Below are 22,806 nucleotides of genomic sequence, written 5' to 3' on the forward strand. Positions count from 1 at the left end.
TCTGGTTATTTATTTTACTTTATAACATAAAATGAGTATAAATGGAGGCTAATATTGGATAACTACTTTAGTAGGAAAAGTTGGCTTAAAAAGGCCCAGGAAAATTCATCTGTTTTCAGAGAGAAATCAAACACGCTACATTTTTTTTTGTTTTGCCATCATTTCTGATGAATACAGCTCTATGGATTAAAATTAAGAAGAAATAAAAAAACATTTAAGTCAAGTGAATTATCTTAAAAGACTGGTTATGTCGTTAGCTTGCTTTTGTCACCATGTAATGCTATCCTACCTTTAAAAGCTATTCAGGAAGAACAAACATACAAAGACAAATAAATATCCACACTTTTCAGCTACAACGTTTTAAAAATATTCAAGTTACCATTATCAGGGCGGTGGGGGGGAGCGCTTACCTGAACATGGGTTAACCAGTTTTACAAACATAAGCCCACTTTTCATCTTCTTTGAAGCATCTTTTAAATACTCTGAAAAGAAATGGTGAGTTTGTAAAATTAAAAGACAGCTGTTTTGTTGCTCACTTTACTTACTTTACTCTTTTTCTTTCTTCTGTTTTTACGATTTTTCTTCCTAAAAATTTTAGCTCTCTTCTATTGCTTATAGATTGTGCGATCTTATGCAAATTATCAACTTCTCTGTAAAGTGCAGTGGAATTTAAGGTAGTTTTAATTTACTTCTTTGAGAAGTGATGAGGAGCAGGACTCAGATGGGTTAAACCTTGACTCAACCACCCGATAGCTTTGTCACCTCAGGCAAGGGTCCTCATGTCCTGTCTCAGCCGTCACATTTATAAAATGATGATAATATGTACACTTGCCTTTCAAAGGATTAAACTAGCTAATTTGTTTAAAGTTCTTACATTCAGACAAACAGAAATAATACTAAATAATAAGTGATAGCTCTTATTACTATTATTATTATTTTTTACTGTTACTATTATTTTTTATTATTATTATTATTTTTTTTGCGGTACGCGGGCCTCTCACTGTTGTGGCCTCTCCCGTTGCGGGGCACAGGCTCCGGATGCGCAGGCTCAGCGGCCATGGCTCACGGGCCTAGCCGCTCCGCGGCATATGGGATCCTCCCAGACCGGGGCACGAACCCGTATCCCCTGCATCGGCAGGCGGACTCTCAACCACTGCGCCACCAGGGAGGCCCCTACTGTTACTATTATTATTAAATAGAACATTTAAAAAATCAATATGTACTGGACATTCATTTTTTTGCCCCTAATTATGATTATCTACTCATGTCCTCTGCCCATTTTTCTAGTAGGGCATTCATCTTTTTCTTTACTACCATATTAGGAATCTTTATACAGTATGGATATCAAATCTGCTTTTAATGATATTTTTCTGGGGGGCGGGCGGCACACCATGCGGCTTGTGGGATCTCAGTTCCCAGACCAGGGATTGAACCCAGGCCATGGCAGTGAAAGCCCCGAATCCTAACCACTAGGCCATCAGGGAACTCCTTGTTTTTAATGATTATTTCACCACTTAGGAGATATAAAATCTTTGTGTAATCTCATCAATAATTTCCTTCGTGGTTCTATCTTTTGTGTCATACTTAGAAAGGCCTTCTCTCCCTCAAGATTATGTGAATTGCCCATATTTTCTTCTAGTACTTTTAGATTATAGTTAACCTATTTGGAATACATCTCTGTATAAGATATGGGGAGGAGATATCCAACTTTAATTTTTTGCAATGAGTTGTTCAGTTGTCTCTATGTCATCTAACTGAATAACCTATGCTAAGTGTTTCAAACACATTTATGAGTCTGTCTATGGACACTGTATTTTGACCCATCAATCTGTGGCTATATTAGCATTAGTACTTCAATATTTTAATTATTGTAGCTTTAAAATACATTTTAATATCTGGTGAGTTAAGTCCTCTCATGTTTCCTCCATGATATTTTAGTGCCAAAGTTTAAATCATATAGATTAAAACATAAAGACCGTGACAATTTTATTTATAACATGCTCATACATTTTGAGTGGCATATTTAAACCCATTTAAAGAATCTCTCTCCAAAAGGAACCAAGGGACTCTGATTAATAAGTGAGCAGAGCAACAATCTACCAGAGAGTAACTCAGAAAGCTCGAGGAAGGAAGGGGACTTACAGTCACTTTTATTTTCTACAGCCCCACTCCCTTTACCCCACTTCAGATCTTCATAAACTTAAATAGAGCAAGCATGTTTAGAAACGGGCTTACTCATAAATGGTGTAGGTACAACTTTTTTCTCAATAGTGACATTAAATATATAAAGAAAAAAACCCCTAATTTTGAGATTTTCACTTGCAACCAAATAGAATAACAGAAACCCAATTTAACAGCCAAAAAACAAAAATAAAAAGGGCAAAATATGCAAAACAACTATTTTCAATACACTTGAGGTTGAGCCATGCAGGACAGTCATCTGAGAGATGGGAAACAAATGAGGTAAGCTCTGTGATCGCCCCAGCTTACTGCCTTGAGACAGTTTCCAGGCCACGGTGCAGACTGGGAGAACCTAGGTGAAGCCTGGCTGACTCCCTGAGTTGAAGATGGAGCGGAGAGTTCTCAAGACACCATGGCTAGAGTTCACAGGTCAGCATACAGGAACTGAGCTACAAAGAGAGAAAACCCCAGAGATCTGCAAAGAGTGCTGCTTGAGTAGAGTATTCAACAGAGTACTGATCAGTGCATGCACGTGATGAAACTACCTAAGGGTAGGAGAAAAGCCAGCTGAACAGATTAGAGGGAACAGTACCCCACATGCACTCGGGGTCCTGCACTGGGCCTATTCCCAGGCAGACTGGAAAACCTCATAGTTCAGAGGACACTGGGTACAGTACTCCAAAGGGTCTTGCCTCAGTGGTAGGGGACAGACTAGACTAAATGTTGCTCTAGTCCCACCGAACTAATTTTAAAAGCAAGACCTAAAAGAATCAAACTGTTTCCAAGTACCTCCACTGTATCCCAGAGTGAAGCTCAAGATTATTTATAGGAATACAAAAATATTCATCTGCCAAAAAGGTAAAATTCACAATGTCTAATCAAATATTACTAGGCATTCAAAGAAGCAAAAAAATATGACCCATAATGAGAAAAATAAAGAAATCAATTACTGAGAGGGGGTCCTGATGTTAGACACAGATGTTAGAATGAAGAGACAAAAGGATTAAACACAGTATTCCTCATGTACAAAAAGTGAAGTAGAGACACAGAGGATTTCTTAAAAAGACCCAAGTTGAGATAAAAAATACACCAGATGCGATTAATGGTGGAAGAGATTAATGAACTTGAAGACACAGCAATAGAAACTACCTAAAATGAAAACACAGAGAAAGAAGAATTAAAAATAAAGTATCAGCAAACTGTGGGACAACTTCAAGCATCCTAATAATTTATGTGTGATTGGAGCTCCTGAAAGAGAACAGGGGGGAAACAGAAGAAATATTTGAAGTATGGCAGAACAGTTTTGAATTTGATGAAAACTATAAAACCACACATCCAAGAAGTTCAATAAACCCAAAGCACAAAGAAACAGGAATAAAATTATGCATCAGAATCAATAGTTCAAAACCAGTAATAAAGAAAACATCTTAAAAGCAGAGAGAAAAAAATGACATCATGTACTGAAGCACAAAGCTAAAAATGATAGCAAATTTCTTATTAGAAACAATGCAAGCCAGAAGACAATGGAGAAACATCTTTAAAATACTAAAACAACACATGATGAACTCAGAGAAAATACCCTTGAAAAGTGAAGGTGGTCAATAGATTCTTTCAGAAATACAAGGGGTGAAAGAAATAATCACCAATGGACCCACATGACAAGGAATGCTAAGGGAAGTTCTGCTAGAAGGAATATGAAACCCCATGAAAATATGAATCTACACAAAGGAATAAGGAACACTGGTAATGGTGACTGCAGGGGTAAAGAATTTTTCTTACTATTTAAATCTCTTTAAAGATCATTGACTAGGGCTTCCCTGGTGGCGCAGTGGTTGAGAATCTGCCTGCCAATGCAGGGGGCACGGGTTCGAGCCCTGGTCTGGGAAGATCCCACATGCCACGGAGCAACTGGGCCCGTGAGCCACAACTACTGAGCCTGCGCGTCTGGAGCCTGTGCTCCGCAACAAGAGAGGCCACGACAGTGAGAGGCCCGCGCACCATGATGAAGAGTGGCCCCCACTTGCCACAACTAGAGAAAGTCCTTGCACAGAAACGAAGACCCAACACAGCCAAAAATAAAAATAAATAAATTTAAAAAAAAAAAAAAAAAAAAGATCATTGACTGAACAAAAATAACCATTTAGTGCAGGGTTTATAACATATGCATAAATAAAATATATGACAATAATAGCATAAAGGCCAGGAAGGGAGAAATGAAAATATACCATTGAGAGTTTCCTATACTATATGTGGAGTGGTGTTGTATCACCTGAAGGTAGACGTAATCATTTAAAAAGGTGTACAGTAAACCCTAAAGCAGCCAGTTAAATTACAAAACAAAACAAAATGCTGTTACTAATACGACAACAAAGGAGATGAAATAGAATCATAAAAAGCACTCAATTCAAAAGAAGGCAGAAAGGGAGTAAAAGAAGTACAAAGAACAGATGAGATAATTGAAAACAAATAGCAGAATGACAGACTCAAATCCAGCCATATCAATAATCACATTCAATGTAAATGGACTGAACACCCCAATTAAAAGAAATTGTCAGACTAGATAAACAAGTAAGATAAAATTATATGCTTCCTATAAGAAACCCAATTTATATATAAAGATACAAGTAGATTAAACGTAAAAGGAAGAAGATAGAGTATGCTTATCATGCTAACACTAATTAAAGGAAAGATGCAATGGCTCTGTTAATAACAGACAAAGGATATTGCCAGGGATGAAGAAGGTCATTTCATAATGATAGAAGGGTCAGGAGGAAATAATCCTAAATGTTTACAATCACACACACAGAGCTTCAAGATACACAAAGCAAAAACTGATAGAAACTTCTGCTCCATCTCTAACCCCTGGCAACCACTAATCTGTTCTCCATCTCTAAAATGCTGTCATTTTGAAAATGTTATATAAATGGAACCATACAGATTCAATTTTAAGAAATCTTTTAAGACTTTCCTTTCTGCAACTTATAAAAATGTAAAGGATAAAGTTTAGCACTGTTAAAAGCTTTTCCACAAACTAAAACAGGTTGTGGTCTTCTCTCCTTTCCCTGCCTGCTGTTTCTCACTTCCCAGCATCACATTTCTTCATTATTTCTCAAGGCATAGAAAAGGTGACCTCTCTTTTTCAGCAATACAGCCTTTATTTTATTTCAGTATGACAGTAAATCTTTCAACTGTAACTTGGCAAATTATTATTGATTTTTGTTTTTCTTTTTTTTAATAGAAAACTTTGGTTCTAGTGATCCTTGCCAGTTCTTCCTCCAGCTTTCCCATTCCTCCAGAGCTTAAAATAATCAAACTTTACAAATATCCAAAATCTAAAAAAGATATTTTTAATAACTATTCAAGGGAAGCAGTGTTTCCATTTTTCCCAGGAAGAGCAGTAAGTCCAGAGGATTAGCTATAGCCTAAAATGTCAAACTATAAGAACTTTGGAATTACTAAGTACAAACAAATACATTAATGTGTTCTGCTGCAAATGCCAGTGTTCTCTGAAATATGCTTTAAGATGTATTAGTGTAGATAACACTGAAATGTCTATGTAACAGGGGAAAAAAGTCATCTTTTCTCATATAGAGCCTACAAAACAACTAGCTGTTGGACTCAACCTTTCAACACAGAGTTCCAAGTGAGATGCTATACTCTTTAACACAGCATGCATTTCAAAATTCATCTCTCCTGCCCAATTCATTCATTCATTTGTTAATTACTGATTAGTAAAAACAGACCCAGCCTCTACCCATGGGGAGCTTTCAGATGTCCCACGGAAGAGACATATCTTGAATCAAATAATCACACAAATGTAGACTGCAAATGTAACAACTGCTGAGAAGAAATACATGGACTATTAGACCTTATGAAAGAGGATGTAACACAGATAAGGAGGTTTGGGAAGGCTTCCTGTGTGTAGCACTGGTTGAGTTCTTTGCTTTGATGCCTAAGGAGTCAAAGGAAGTATGCATTCACTTTACCAGCTAAATATTCAGTTGGCTTCTGGGCCAAATCCAGTGCACAGGCGGGTTTTGTTTGCTATGCACATTTAAAAAAATTTGAATTAGGTGCCAATATTTGGAAATCAGGTAATTTTACATGAGATATATTTTCCCTAAATATGAAAAAAATATCGTCAGGCAAAGATTTGCCTTGCACTATCAAAACACCTGTCAACAAAGAACACTTTGTTAAATGGCAGCTACCACTTAGACAGCACACTAGACGTTCCCTTTAGTCTTCCAAGGCATCTGTACACTCACCTCATGGTTGGATGATTATCAAATGCCACGTCTGTGCTCACTAAACTGCATTCTCATTTTCTAGATTCTAGGTACCTACAGCAAATATCAGATGTGAATAAGTAACCATTTAGTAATAAACACTATCTTCTTATTGAAACTGATTCTATTACCAATTTTACACTGAGGCTATAGCTGTGCATAAAACAAAGCCCCTAATGCTCACAGAAAGACTGCATTTAACACACCCCTTCATCTTCCCCCGTCCGCTGCTTCTCCACCCCAGTCCCTCAATCCTCTGCCCTCGTGCCTCGACTATCCATTCCTACAGGGCAGGGAGTAAGACTCAGATCTGCCAGAACCTAGAGATCCCGTGTTCAGAACTGCATTGTCAAACAGAAATAAAATGCATCCCATAAATATGAGCCACATTTGTAATTAAAACTTTTCTAGAAGCCATATTAAAAATACATAAAATAAATTTTCAATGATATATTTTATTTAACCCAATGTACATATCTAAAATATTTTTATTTCAATACATTAAAAAATATGAAATATGTTAGCATGATATTAGCTGTGGGTTTTTATAGATGCCCTTTAACAGACTGAGAAAGTTTTCTATTCCTAATTTTTGGAGTGCTGTTACCATGAAAGAGTATTTTCTCGAATGCTTTTTTGTGGCTGTTGAGATGATTATGTGGTTTGGGGCCTTTATTTTATTGAAATAGTACAATATATTACATTGATTGATTTTGGTATGTTGAACCAACTTTGTATTCCTAGGACAAATCCCACTTGGTCATGGTGTATAATCCTTTTTACATACTCCTGGATTTGGTTTGTTACTTTTTGAGGATTTTTGCATCTATGTTCATAAGGGATATATTCTGTAGTTTTCTTTTCTTATGACAGCTTTGTCTGGTTTTGGTATGAGGGTAATACTGGCCTCACAGAATGAGTTGGGAGGTAGTCTCTCTTCTTCCATTTTTAGGGAGAAACTTGTAAAGAACTGGTATTAATTTGTTCATTATTTAGAAGATTTTGCCAGTGAAGCTATCTGGGACTGGGCTTTTTTCTATGGAATGGTTTTAACTTACTAATCTAATCTCTCTACCTGCTCTAGGTCTGTTCAGATTGTCTATTTCTTCCTGAGTTCATTTTTGTAGTTTATGCCTTTCTAGGGATTTGTCCATTTCATCTAAATTATCTACTTTGTTGGCATACAGTTGTTCATAGTATTCCCTTATGTTCCTTTTTTATTGACTATTTCTATAAGATTGGCAATGATGTACTCTCTCATTCCTGATTTTAGTAATTTGAATTTTCCTTTTCTTGGCCAGTCTAGCTAAAGATTTGCCAATTTTGTTGATCTTTTCAAAATGGCCTCCTTTGATTTCATTGATTTTTCTCTGTGTTGTTTTTCTGTAATCTTTATTTCTTCCCCTAGTTTGCTTTGGGTTCAGTTTGTTCTTCTTTTTCTAGTTTCTTAAGATGAAAGATAAGGTTATTGATTTGAGATCTTTCTTCTTTTTTAATATAGGCATGTACAGCTATATATTTCACTCTGAACACTGCTTTACTTCCATTCCTTACATTACTGTGCTTCATTTTCTTTCTTTTCAAAGTACTTTCTAGTTTCCTTTGTAATTTCTCCCTTGATCCATTGATTATTTAGGAGTATGCTGCTTAAAATTTCCACATGTTTGTGAATTCCCCAAATTTTCTTCTATTAATTGCTTATTTTTGTTTCACTATTTTTAGAGTATATGTTGTATGATTTCAGTCCTTTTAAATTTATTGGGGTTTGTTTTATGGCCTAGATTATGGCCTGTTCTGGAGAATGTTGTTGTTGAGTGCAACGTTCTATAGATGTCTCTTAGGTCTTGTTGGTTTACAGAGTTGGGCAAGTCTTCTATTTCCTCGATGATCTTCCTCCTAGTTGTTTTATCCATATTGAAATGAGTTATTGAAATCTCCCACTATTATTGCTCAATTTTCCACATTACCCTTCAATTCAGTCAGTTTTTGGTTCATGCATTTTGGGGCTCTGTCATTAGCTGCATATGTTTATAATTATTATAGCTTCCTAATTATCATTATAATGTATCCCCCTTTCTGTCCAGTAACAACTTTTAATACATTTACATTTCATGGATTTACATCTGCCCTTTAACTCTTTGTTTTCTATATGTCATGAAGTTTTTGTTCCTCTTTTCCCCTATTACTGACTTCTTTCCTGTTAAATAGATATTTTCTAGCACACAATTTTAATTCCCTTGTCATTTCTTTCACTATATTTTAGGGGGGGGTGGTTATTTTCTTAGTGGTTGTCCTGGGAATTACAATCAGCATCTTAACTTGCAAGAATGTAGTCCAGATTAATACTAACTTGAAAATTTCAATATCATAAAGAAATTTCCCTGCAATGTATTACTCCCTCATTTGTACTATTATTATCATACAAATTACATCTTTACATAAGCCCATCAACAGTTTTATAATTATTGCCGCATGTGGTTATATTTTAAATCAGAGAGAGAAAAGAGTTACAAAAATACATCTGTATTGTCTTTTATATTTTTTATCTTTGTATTTATCTCTACCAGTAATCTACAGTCTTCATGCAGATTCAAGTTACCATCCAGTGTCTTTTCCTTTTAATTTGAAGGACCCCATTGTGATTTTCAGGTCTTAGTTTTTCTTTATCTAGGAATGCTTTAGTGTCTCCCACAGTTTTGAAGGATAGTTTTATCAGACAGAGAACTCTTGGTTGACAGTTTTTCTTTCAGCATCTTTAATATGTCATCCCACTAACTTCCAGCCTCTATGGTTTCTACTGAGAAGTCAACTGTTAATCTTATTGAGGCTCCCCGTATTTGATAAGTCATTTTTCTCTTGATGCTTTCAAGATTCTCTCTTCGTGTCTGTCTTTTGATGGTTTGACTATGATGTGAGTAGGTGTGGATCCCCTTTAGTTTATCCCCTTGGAGTTTACTGAGCTTCTTAAATCTGTATATTATTTGTCATCAAATTTGAGAAATGTTTCACTATTAATTGTTTAAATATTCTTTGTTCCCCTTTCTTTTTCTCTCCTCCTCTGGGACCCATTATAAATATTCTGATATGCTTGATGGTGTACTACAGGTCTCTGAGACTGTTCAGTTTTCTCAATTCTTTTTTCTTTCTGTTCCTCAGGCTGGATAATATCAATTGATCAATCTTCAAGTTTGCTGTTTCTTTCCTCTTCTAGCTTAAATCTGCTGTTGAGCCTGCTAATGAAATTTTCTTTTCAGTCATTGTAATTTTCAACTCCAGAATTTATATATTCTTTTGTAATTTCTATCTCTTTATTGATATACTCTATTTTGTGAGATTTCATTGTCATACTTCCTTTTAATTCTTTAGACATAGTTTACTTTAGTTCTTTGAGTATATTTATAATAGCTGATTAAAATCTTTGTAGAATAAGTCCAACATCTTGGCCCCCTCAGGAGCAGTTTCTATTGATTACCTTTTCCCCCCTGTATATGAGGCATACCATTCTTATATCTTCATGTGTCTCATATCTTTTTATTGAAAACTGCACATTTTAGATAACATAACAATAAATGTGACAATTCTGGAAATCAGAGTCCCTTTTCCTAACTCTCTAAGACTTATTGTTGTTGCTGCTTTTGGTCATCGTTGCAATTGTTACAATTTGTTTGTTTAGTGACTTTTCTGGACAAATCCTGTAGTCTCTATTCCCTGTAGTGTGCAACCACTGATGTCTCAGTTAGCTTAGCGTTAGCTAATGACTGGTCTGAGATATCCTTAAAAGTTTTGAACCAAAAAGTCTCCCAACATTTGTTGAGGGGATCTTCATGTGTGTTGGGGCATGCCTTCAACACTCAGGCAATTTAAACTTCTGCCTTAGCTTTTATTTACTACTTCCCTTGGGCCTCAAGGTCAGTCAGAGGTGAGAGAATCGGGCTTCTCAGGTCTTTCCTAGGTATGCACACAGCCTTGCATGTGTGCACAGTGCTCTAATTCCCTAGGAATATGTCAGAGCTTTTCAAAGCCTTTTATGGAGATTTTATTCCCATATCTTCCTTTTAAGTTTTTGGCCAGGTTCTTATTTCCGCAACTGGTATTGCCCCCTCAGCAGCTGAGTATCAATTGCCACTGACTGTTTTTGACAAAGGTCCTGGGGATAGGGTTTTCCTGCAGAGTGAGTTCTGAGCTCCAATCAGGTCAAATGACAACAATGCCCTGTGAACAGGCCTTTTCCAGGGAGCTGGAAGACAGGTCAAATAGGGACAATGCTCTGGGAATGGGACTTTTTTTTGAGGAGCCCCAAACAAGGCCTGCCCATCCAGTGGTTGCAAGTCTGCTGGTTTTCAAGGTTACTGTAGACCTGAGCAAAGGGAGATGGGAGCAGTTCAAGTTGCAATGCCACAAACCTTGCTCAATGAGATTCAGCAGTTTTTCTTGAATAAACACTCCTCAGATTGTTGGAAGCCTTTGGCTAATTTCAAGAGTTCTGAAAAAGTTGATTTTGGACATCTTTGCCAATGTTTTCATTGCTTTTATAGAGGAGTGGATCTACCGCCACCAGATTCTGAAGACTTAGTATGAAAAAATAACTCATATTGTTATAATACTTCTAATATATCCCTTAGTTGGTAGTTTTGTGTGTGTGTCCCTTAAGCACACAAAATTACTTTTGACTATAAGATAAAGGCTCTGTCAAAGATAGAGAGTTTAGGGCTTCCCTGGTGGCGCAGTGGTTGAGAGTCCGCCTGCCGATTCAGGGGACATGGGTTCGTGCCCCGGTCTGGGAGGATCCCACATGCCGCGGAGCGGCTGGGCCCGTGAGCCATGGCCGCTGAGCCTGCACGTCTGGAGCCTGTGCTCCGCAACGGGAGAGGTCTCAACAGTGAGAGGCCCGCGTACCGCAAAAAAAAAAAAAGAAAAGATAGTTTAAAATTTTTCATTTAAATTTGGAAAATCCTGGGTTATCCCATGGGCTAGCTCCTCACCCACCAAGCTTGGAAGCTCCATCGTTTTTCTAACTTTTACCTGCATCATCAGCACAGCTGAAGGATAGCTAAATTAATTAGGGAAGCAAAAAAAATCTGCTTTTAGAATAATGGGAAAGAATCAGAAAAGTAGGATTGGGACTGTAAAGAAGAGTTTTCTTCTATAGACCTATTTTTAACTGATACCTATTTCTTTGATCATGTCAGCATAGAAAGAACACAAGATCTGAAGTCAGACAGATCCATAATCCATTCCCAGCTCCTCTTCTTACTCAGTAGTGTGACCTTGTGCAAGATATTCAACCTCTCATGCCTCACTTATTTCCTTTACAAAATGGGCATAATAATTATTTTACAGGTTTTTGTTAGGCTTAAATAAATGTGAAAGTGGCTAGAACATGCAATAAGCACTCAATTAAGAACCAGTGTCCTTGCTCTTAACTATGTGGAAACATTAAGAATGTGTTGGGAATATTAAGATCAAAATATAAAAGTCAAGAATTCCAAGCACAGAACTACCAAAGGGCCTAACAATTAGCTTTCCAAGAGCAGACTAAATTAGGACCAGTATGGAAACACCTCAGAGATATTGTGGGTTCAGTTCTAGACCACTACAATAAAGTGAATATCACAATAAAGCTAATATCGCAATAAAGTGAGTCACAATAATTTTTTGGTTTCCCAGTGCACATAAAAGTTATGTTTATACTATACTGTAGTCTGTTAAGTGTGTAATAGCATTATGCCTAAAAAAAGTACATCTTAATTTAAAAATTTTGCTAAAAAATGCTATCATTTGATGTTTCAGTGAGTCGTAATCTTGCAATAGTAACAACATCAAAGATCACTGATCAACATAACAAATACAGTCATAACGAAAAAGTTTGAAATATTCTAAGAATTACCAAATGTGACACAGAGACATGAAGTGAACAAATGCTGTTGGAAAAATGTCGCCAGTAGACTTACCCAATGCAGAGTTGCCACAATCTGTCAATTTGTAAAAACATGCAGTATCTGTGAAGTGCAATAAAGCAAAGCGCAATAAAATTATGCTTGTATATTCTTCTTAAGAAGCCAGAACACAATGCATTTTACGTGCAAAAATTAAGATAACATACAGTAAAGTACCCAGCAGTTTCTGGCACATGGAATATGCTCGATAAATGTTACATGAATGTGTTGTTTGATTTTTAGAACAAGCTCAGTAAGAAATGATAAAAGCAAGTTTTTATATTTAATGAGCCAAACTTCACTTATATGGAAAATTTACTCATGGGAAACACCTTCTTTTAAAACCATGCTGAATAAAATAAGACTTCACATTTTATTTTTTAAAGAGTAAGCTTTACACTTTCTTTTTTTGACTGTTTTCTCTTACATAAGAGATGACATAAGCCATGCTGGCTAAAAGAGTATTTTACAAAAACAGAAAAAATTCAGACAAATCAGAAGCAGGTACTCAGTCTCTTTGGGCATTTCAGATTCAATAATATCTTAAACTTCCAATTATCTAAAGCCCTGCCTCTTGAGTTTATGTCTAACCAATTCCAAACAGTTTTCTTATGGTCTCTGCCCCCTCTATAAAGATCCAATTTTATGTCCCACTGGTCACCATGAACTCTAGCAGCAAATCTTCCATCTGTTTACCATCCTGATCTAAATACCTCAACAAAAAGGAAACTCTGATTGCTACTTTCCTGACATTTGAACTTTAAAGAAAATATACCAATGACAAAGAGACAATTGTGTCCAGTGAATGTAAAATAACAAATAAAAGCTAATATGTATGCAGCATTTACTGTATACCAGACATTATGTATATATGAGGTGTATATATATATATATATATATATATATATATATATTCATCAGATTATATGTATATATAATTCTCGTATAATCCTTGTAATATCTCTATGAGGTAGGTACCATTTTAACTCCCAGGTTTTTTTTGTTGTTGTTGTTGTTTTTTTTTTCCGGTATGCGGGCCTCTCACTGTTGTGGCCTCTCCCGTTGCGGAGCACAGGCTCCGGACGCGCAGGCTCAGCGGCCATGGCTCACGGGCCCAGCCGCTCCGCGGCATGTGGGATCTTCCTGGACCGGGGCACGAACCCGTGTCCCCTGCATCGGCAGGCGGGCTCTCAACCACTGCGCCACCAGGGAAGCCCTTAACTCCCAGTTTTGTAGATGATAAATTTGCCTAAAGTTAGGAAAACTGTCCAAGGTCACAGAGCTATTCAGCTATACACAGAGCCAAGATTTAAATCAGGCAACAAACATTTTAAACTATGACACTTTAGAGAATCTCTTTTTTTTCTCCTGTTGCGGAGCACAGGCTCCGGACGCGCAGGCTCAGCGGCCATGGCTCACGGGCCCAGCCGCTCCGCGGCATGTGGGATCTTCCCAGACCGGGGCATGAACCCGTGTCCCCTGCATCGGCCGGTGGACTCTCAACCACTGTGGCCACCAGGGAAGCCCTAGAGAATCTCTTGATCTGAAGTCCCATCCTTCCTTCTTAACTCAGGAAACAAAACTGTGGCTGTGAAGCACAATAATTATCTTGGTATAACTGTTCTCCTGTGACACAAACATCTCAAAACTCATCTGTCCCCCTCCTGTCCTGTCCTCCCCAGAGACTTCTTTCTCGTCAGTTGCCCCACTCCAATCCAGCCCGTACCCCCCGCTGTCAGGGGTGCAGCAGAAGGAAGAGAAGGAGGGGGAGCTAAGGAAAGTGAGAAAGAGAAAAATAAAGGATCAAAAAATAGATAAAAGAAGGATGAGAGAAATTTGTTGTGGGATACAAGAAACATCTGGTGATAAAAACAGATAAAGGCAAGTCTGACCAATGGGAAAAAAAGGAAACTGATCTTATTAGCGATTACAATACCCTATGCACAGCTGCGTATATCCTCTGCCCCCAATTATCTATGACATCTTAATGCTTAAAAATTAGAGTGCACAGCACATTATCAATGCATAGACTTAAACATTCAGTATGTTTGAAAAGTTACTCATGAAGTATTGTACAAGCCAAAATGGAACATTATTTTTCATCTGCAGAGTATACAGTACAGGGTGTTGTACACTTGATATGAAGTTATTTATCAACTAGTTTTTAAACTTGGCAGCTCATTCTTATCCCTCTCTTGGTTAAGACAAGTTTCTTCATATCATTTAAAGTTCAAAGACACGAGACAGGAGAGAGAGAGAGCCACCTTTTTGCCAAGTGTTCTTATGACTTGGAAGCAATGGGCATTTGTTCGTGACCCTGTCTGATTTTTGGCATATAGCAGATAAGCTCTGAGAAACACACACCCCCTGTTACACGGAGAAGAAAGAACAGACATCAAAGCACCACTCATTTTATTTTTAGATACCATATCAAGGCTATTCAGGTTTCTTATGAAGATCCAATAGAAAAAAAAAAAAAAAAGAGAGAGAGAGAGATTATCACTCTCATGCTCATGCAATATGCCCTAAACAGGTCCCAGTTCATTTTCTTTAGACTTCAGCCATTAGAATATATTCAGACCCACTGGTTCCCTTCTGCCTGATTGCCAGAGATACCTCCTTGGGAACGCTTTGCTAAGACACAAATACGATGCATGCAAGACAAATCAGCATAATTTCCAAGTTACTTGCTGCTTCCAGGAATGCTAATTTCAGTAATAACTATATGCCTTCCTTTCCCAAGATGTTAGTACTGCCATCAAAGAGATCTGGGTCATTTTCCTGGCTTTGAAGCTCTCAGCTTCCTCAAACACTACAGGAGGCAAACCAAGAAAAGCTAGAGAGTGGCATGCAATAGAAAAAGAATTTCCAAGTACCGGGTTCCTCTAAGAATATCTTTTCATTTTGAAGTTTTGAAGAAAATGGCCTTTGCCAAGACCACAGAAGATAAAATCTCCATTCTTTTAGGGCTGACCTATCAATGGCCACATTTCTAGGAATGGCTTGTGCGCTGAAGAAGAAACTGATACAGAACTTCAAGTTTGTAGCCAATCAAAGCCACAAAGAACAGCAACATATAGAGATGGAGCCAAGGCCTTGAAATATCCGGGAAGCAGGAAAATTCTGGTGAGATAGAAAGGACAGACCTGACTGGGATGTCCAATAACAATAGCATTGGCTCATGGAGAGGAGGTGTGCCTGGTTCCTGGTCATCAAACTGACAACAGGGGACACCAAGCCTTCCTGTCCTCCCACCTCTCCCACAGTGGCGAGGACCATCATCATCCAGCAGAGTGGCCTTGCGCACAGAGCAGGGGCCCTGGAGGACTCAGGAGAGCTTTGCCACTTAATTCCTGTTGAGTGTTGAGCAGATTATTTGACTTCTCCGAGTCTTGTAAAATGGTGATAATAAAGCTTGTGTTGCCTACTTCCCATGGTCACTGTGAGGGTCAAATACAATAACACACAATATCATCAGAGTGTGTTACAATGGTATAAGAGATGGAAGATACGGGCCTAGGAGACAGGTTTCCTAAAAATTATATAAACCTTGGCAAAGGAAGGAGAGTATAAGTTATAGCCAAACCCAATTCTCCATACAATAAACCTCTGCCATATCTCTATGCCATTCAAAGACCACCAATTAACAGGAAACTCAGAATGCTTGACTGAGACAGGCTGGGTGACATGTGTCTGAGGCTCCTGGCCGGAGCGGGTCTCACTGGAGAGGGAGGGCAGTGGTCGGCTCTTGTGCTGTCCATCCTGCACCTTTTCCTTCCTCTGGACAAAGCACTCCCTACCCTCAGCGCCCTCTGGCATCGCTCTCTCCCACCTGTAATGGTAGTGGAGCTCACCCCTCCCTGGCTACAGCTCATAGTGGGTAGAGGTTAGGGTTACAAGTGATCTCAGGGGCCGGTCAGAAGCCTGTCTTGAAAACCGTAAACAAAAAACTAAGAGAAGAGGGGTAGCTTCTCCCAGCAGACACCAGGAGGCCTGGGGCTTGGGTGCAGGGTGTATGCAGCCTGTTTTATAGGAATCGGAAGAAGTTGATTTGAGACAAGGAAGTTAACACTGAGAGAGGCAGAAACCCTGGACCTCCTGGTGCTGCAATGCCCTATTCCAGAGGTCTCTGAGCTCTCCACCACCCTGCCACCCTGCCCCCAACACAGCCGGCCCTTCTTAGGAACACGTGGCCCTGCTAAGGAAGTCCTGAAGAAGCATCAGTCACGTTTTCTAATACACAATCACGATGCATTGGCCCCACACTAAAGAAAGAGTAATTACCATACTAAGGTAGACTCATGGTCCAAACTGGCATCCTATTTATGGCAAACACACCAAGGTCGTTTGCAGAAAACCATGCTTGTCTTCAAAAATTCAAGCTCAAATGGCTTTCAAAACATCCTAGCCAGGCCGTATGTTCACTATGGTTCTGTGAATTTATCTTCACCTCTCCTGCATCTGATTGTATTTTCAGTCTTTATACACTCTTCAAGATAATCCAAGGCCGGGCCTCCCTGGTGGCGCAGTGGTTGAGAGTCCGCCTGCCGATGCAGGGGATACGGGTTCGTGCCCCGGTCTGGGAGGATCCCATATGCCGCGGAGCCGATGGGCCCGTGAGCCATGGCCGCTGGGCCTGCGCGTCCGGAGCCTGTGCTCCGCAACGGGAGAGGCCACAACAGTGAGAGGCCCGCATACCACAAAAAGAAAAAAAAAAAAAAAAAAAAAAAAAAAAAAAAAAAAAGATAATCCAAGGCCAATATCACTGATGAACACAGATGCAAAAATCCTCAATAAAATATGAGGAAACATATCCAACAGCATATTAAAAGGATCATACACTATGATCAAGTGGGCTTTACCCCAGGAATGCAAGGATTCTTCAATATACGCAAATCAATCAATGTGATACACCATATTAACAAACTGAAGGATAAAAACCATATGATAATCTCAACAGATGCAGAAAAAGCTTTCAACAAAATTCAAGACCCATTTATGATAAAAACTCTCTAGAAAGTGGGCAAAGAGGGAACCTACCTCAACATAATAAAGCCCATCTATGACAAGCCCGCAGCCAACATCATTCTCAATGGTGAAAAACTGAAACCATTTCCTCTAAGATCAGGAACAATACAAGGTAGCCCACTCTCACCACTATTATTCAACATAGTTTTGGAAGTTTTCGTCACGACAATCAGAGAAGAAAAAGAAATAAAAGGAATCCAAATCAGAAAAGAAGTAAAACTGGCACTGTTTGCAGAAGACATGATACTATACATAGAGAATCCTAAAGTTGCCACCAGAAAACTACTAGAACTAATCAATGAATTTGGTAACGTAGCAGAATACAAAATTAATGCACAGAAGTCTCTTGCATTCCTATACACTAACAACGAAAAACCTGAAAGAGAAATTAAGGAAACACTCCCATTTACCACTGCAACAAAAAGAATAAAATACCTAGGAATAAACCTACCTAAGGAGACAAAAGACCTGTATGCAGAACACTCTAAGACACTGATGAAAGAAATTAAATATGATACAAACGGATACCATGTTCTTGGATTGGAAGAAAATGACTATACTACCCAAAGCAATCTACAGATTCAATGCAATCCCTATCAAACTACCAATGGCATTTTTCACATAACTAGAACAAAAAATTTCACAATTTGTATGGAAACACAAAAGACCCCAAATAGCCAAAGCAATCCTGAGAAAGAAAAACAGAGCTGGAGGAATCAGGCTCCCTGACTTCAGACTACACTACAAAGCTACAGTTATCAAGACAGTATGGTACTGGAACAATAACAGAAATATATATCAGTGGAACAGAATAGAAAGCCCAGAGATAAACCCACACACATATGGTCACCTCATCTTTGATAAAGGAGGCAAGAATATAAAATGGAGAAAAGACACCCTCTTCAGTAATTGGTGCTGGGAAAACTGGACAGCTACATGTAAAAGAATGAAATTAGAACACTCCCTAACACCATACACAAAAATAAGCTCAAAATGGATTAAAGACCTAAATGTAAAGCCAGACACTATAAAACTCTTGGAGGAAAACATAGGCAGGACACTCTATGACATAAATCACAGCAAGATCCTTTTTGACCCACCTCCTAGAGAAATGGAAATAAAGACAAAAATAACAAGTGGACCTAATGAAACTTAAAAGCTTTTGCACAGCAAAGGAAGACATAATCAAGACGAAAAGACAACCGTCAGAATGGGAGAAAATATTTGCCGATGAAGCAACTGACAAAGGATTAATCTCCAAAATATACAAGCAGCTCATGCAGCTTAATGTCAAAAAAACAAACAATGCAGTGCAAAGATGGGCGGAAGACCTAAATAGACATTTCTCCAAAGAAGATATACAGATTGCCAACAAACACATGAAAGGATGCTCAACATCACTAATCATTACAGAAATGCAAATGAAAACTACAATGAGGTATCACCTCACACCAGTGAGAATGGCCATCATCAAAAAATCTACAAACAATAAATGCTGGAGAGGGTGTGGAGAAAAGGGAACACTCTTGCACTGTTGGTGGGAATGTAAATTGGTACAGCCACTATGGAGAACAGTATGGAGGTTCCTTAAAAAGCTAAAAATAGAACTACCATATGATGCAGCAATCCCACTACTGGGCATACACCCTGAGAAAACACAACTGAAAAAGAGACATGTACCGCAATGTTCACTGCAGCACTATTTACAATAGCCAGGACATGGAAGCAACCTAAGTGTCCATCGACAGATGAATGGTTAAAGAAGATGTGGCACATATATACAACAAAATATTACTCAGCCAAAGAGAAATGAAATTGAGTTATTTGTAGTGAGGTGGATGGACCTAGAGTCTGTCATACAGAGTGAAGTAAATCAGAAAGAGAAAAACAAATACCATATGCTAACACATATATATGGAATCTAAAAAAAATATGGTTCTGATGAACGTAGCGGCAGGCCAGGAATAAAGACGCAGACGTATGGAATGGACTTGAGGACACGGGGAGGGGGAAGGGTAAGCTGGGACGAAGTGAGAGAGTGGCACTGACATACATACACTACCAAATGTAAAACAGATAGCTAGCTAGTGGGAAGCAGCTGCATAGCACAAGATCAGTTCAGTGCTTTGTGACCACCTAGAAGGGTGGGATAGGGAGGGTGGAAGGGAGACGCAAGAGGGAAGGGATATGGGGATATATGTATATGTATAGCTGATTCACTTTGTTATATAGCAGAAACTAACACAACACTGTAAAGCAATTATACTCCAATAGAGATGTAAAAAAAAAAAGATAATCCATTCCAAGTATGTACTGCCTACTCTGTGAAGCAATACTTATTTGGTATATTTGTTATATGTAAACTTATAAAAAGCCTCTTCAGTGCTCAAAATATGGCCCACAGATTCTTTGCCAGCTTTATTCATGTCACTGTCTGAGTTTCTGTCTTTATCAAAACTAAAAGAAAAAAATTTTGGCCCCCTAGCTCCCCATTAAATCAGTCTAACCATCTTTTTCTAATTCTACATACAACTATAGTAAACAGAACCAGATAGTACTCTTGTGTAACCTCAGTGTCTCTGAGTGTTTTAGTCAGTGTTCCCGCAAATAAGAAGTAAGAGTAAATAGTGAAATAAAGGCAGAAATAGAAAAATGAGAAAAAATTTAAGAACACTGGAATTCATTCTATGATACATACAACACAAAAAGCCTGGAAAAAATATTTCCAAAATTGTTATTTTTCAGTGGCAGGATGATGGACAAATTCTTTTCTTCTGTATATTTTTCTGCATTACTAAAATTTCTACACTGGGTACGTACTACTGCTCTAATAAAAAAAGTTACTGAAAAAAAAACAACACTGGGAGAAAAATGTGTAAGTGAAGAGTTAGATGGTCAGAACTGAAGTTAAAAGAGCAACTGACGATGGAAGAGAGTCTTGCCAAATATTGTAAGGACTTCAGGCCCTCGCAGGGAAATCAGCTCTGCCTGGGGAGCCCTCAGCCAGCCTGGATTCTAGCAGTTTCAGAGGCAGGTAAGGAAACAGGCTCAGAGCATATCGGACCCTTTCACCAGCGAGCTCACTCCACTTTAGCAAAACAGTCATACCTAGAACAGAAAGGCACTTTCAAAGATATTTTAAAAACAAATATAAAGGACCTCTAGGTGGCATGCTTGCTTTCAGAGGCACCAGGCAAGGCTGGGTTCTGAAGCTTAAGGCCAACGAGCCCACCAATGAGGAGCTAACAGGGGCCACCGGGGAGAACGTGCCTGGATCCTCCCCAGCTACTGGCATGTACTGGGTGTCCAATACATACATACTCATATAAAAATGACAGTGAACTGAATAACCATGATGAAATGTGTAGGTGGTCAAAGAGGTACCACTAACTTGCACACTAACAGGGAGAGGCCCAGAAGGAAGTCTTCCTGGAGGAGGTGACACCTGAACTGGGTTTAAAAATAAGTAGGCATTTGCCAAGCAGAGAACATGGGAAAGAGTGGGTAGGGGTCCAGGCAGACACAAAGTCATGCGCACTCAAAGAAAGAGAAGTTGTGCAACCTCAATATCGCTAAGTATTTTAGCGGGTGTTCCAATAAATACGTAGTAAGAGTAAATAGTAAAATAAAGGCAGAAATAGACAAAAGAACACTGGAATTCACTTTGTGATACATACAAATGGCTTAGCTTCATGGAAACTAAAGTTGATGGAAAGGGAAAGGGAAGAAAGAGGAGAGCGTGAGCAAAGACAAAGGCTGCAGGGAGAAACAGAACGTGAGCCATTTATTCTTTTAGCGAATGTTTACTGAATGCCTGCTCTGTCCCAGGCCAGGGGGGCTAAGAGCTTGGGGTGCAAGAGAGAGCGTATGTGTAATTCAAACCAACAAACAACAGCCCCGTGAGACCGGTACTGTTCTCCCCACTGCAGAGATGAGGAAATCGAGGCTTTACAATGAGCATGCAATTTGTCCAAGGACACAGAGCTCATAAATAGCATAAATCTAGTTTTAGGTGTGTTTTATTATAGCCAGGCTTTCAAGAACATTGTTGTTTGTTTGTTTCTTAACATCATGGTTAAAGCTCAGAGGATACGGGGGAAACCCATGCAGTCCCTATTCCGCAACTGAAGTGGAAAAACAATCATGAACATTTCTTACTTTCCTTTTATGAATTTTTTTCTGCCCTGGAGGATAAATATGTGGGAGCCATGAGTTCTGACTTATAAACGTCCAGGGGCCTTTCGGAACAATTGCTAGCATGACAAGATCAGGCTCTGGAAACAGCCCAGTTATACCAATTGGCAACTGATTAAGTCCATCCACTTCAGAATGTGCTCAGATAGCAAGGGGAGCAGATCCAGCGTGTGGCCATCTGAGAAAGGTCAGTCGGGTTCCCTCCAAAAACGTTTCATAAAGACAAAGCCAGATTCAGGATTTGTGTGGAAAATGTTAAATACACTCTGTGCTGGAAAACTCAGAGACTCCCTAACGGCTGACAGCCTGCAGGAGACTATTCAGTAAATGACAAATCTTCCAAGAAGCTGAGCTGAATGATTCAGAAGTTGTCTAAAGTCAGCACTTGAATCCTCCAGGTTCCCTATCTCTGGCCAAGTTAATGCAGGTTCCACCCTGGTGAAAAAGCTCTTCTGAAAGTAGGGAAGCTTTCAGCCCACGAGGTTTATTTCTAAACACAAACATACATACAAGCAAACAGTGTTGACAAAGAACAAAACACTTGCTTCTTCTTCTGAGACTAACCACATGCCCTCAGGTAAAAGGGGAAAAAAGTTTCATTTTTTTTTAGGGTCACTGAAAAGTCATTTGGGTCTACAGTAATTCTTCCTTTGCCACATACTTTAAACTTCTACTTTTCAAACAAGAGGTGTTTCTTGTGGGCTTATTAAAAAGCTACAAGTCTCTAATCAGAAATAACATAAATTTTCTCCATTAGTAAATAGGAAATTAGTTTTTCCTTTTAAATTTGATTTCTTTTTTAATCCTTTAATTAGAATATAGTTCTAAAGCTTGCAGTTATACAAATCTATTTTTGTGTTCCTTTTGGAGAGACAAATATGACACTTTATGGTGATTATCATGGCACCTCACATAAAAGGGTCATTACTGTATTTGGAATGTCTCAGGTAGGCAGGCAGGCCTGGGATTATCTCCCAGAGGGTACCCCTTCCTCTACCCCCCAAAAACTGGCATTACTTATACTATTTGGGGGGAAAAATAACAAAGAGAAATACTCTTCCTAAAATATTTTTAAATGTGTATTTTCATAAAATAAAGGGGAATAACTTTATTGCAAAACTTGTCTACAGTTGAAGATGTGATCTGAATTCCAGTTTGACCTGGAGGCTCTTTAACCA

General features: G+C 38.6%; 1 protein-coding gene across 5 annotated transcripts in view; it reads right to left on the reverse strand.

Moving 5' to 3' along the window:
* Positions 1-22,806, reverse strand: part of RNASEH2B (ribonuclease H2 subunit B) — an 84,422-nt gene that overhangs the window by 57,779 nt on the left and 3,837 nt on the right. For 2 of the 5 annotated variants that reach the window (XM_081215160.1, XM_081215157.1), the window contains exons 2-3: positions 12,422-12,469; positions 411-482 (exon numbers count right to left, since the gene is read on the reverse strand). In XM_081215160.1, coding sequence (XP_081071286.1) covers positions 411-482; positions 12,422-12,469 — 120 coding nt within the window. Of the gene's footprint in view, positions 1-410; positions 483-6,449; positions 6,525-12,421; positions 12,470-22,806 lie in introns of those variants that run through there. The other 3 variants (XM_081215161.1, XM_081215158.1, XM_081215159.1) reach the window with 2 other exon arrangements.

Source organism: Mesoplodon bidens (genome assembly GCF_964165515.1).
Source record: "Mesoplodon bidens genome assembly, chromosome: 17".
NCBI lineage: Eukaryota > Metazoa > Chordata > Mammalia > Artiodactyla > Ziphiidae > Mesoplodon > Mesoplodon bidens.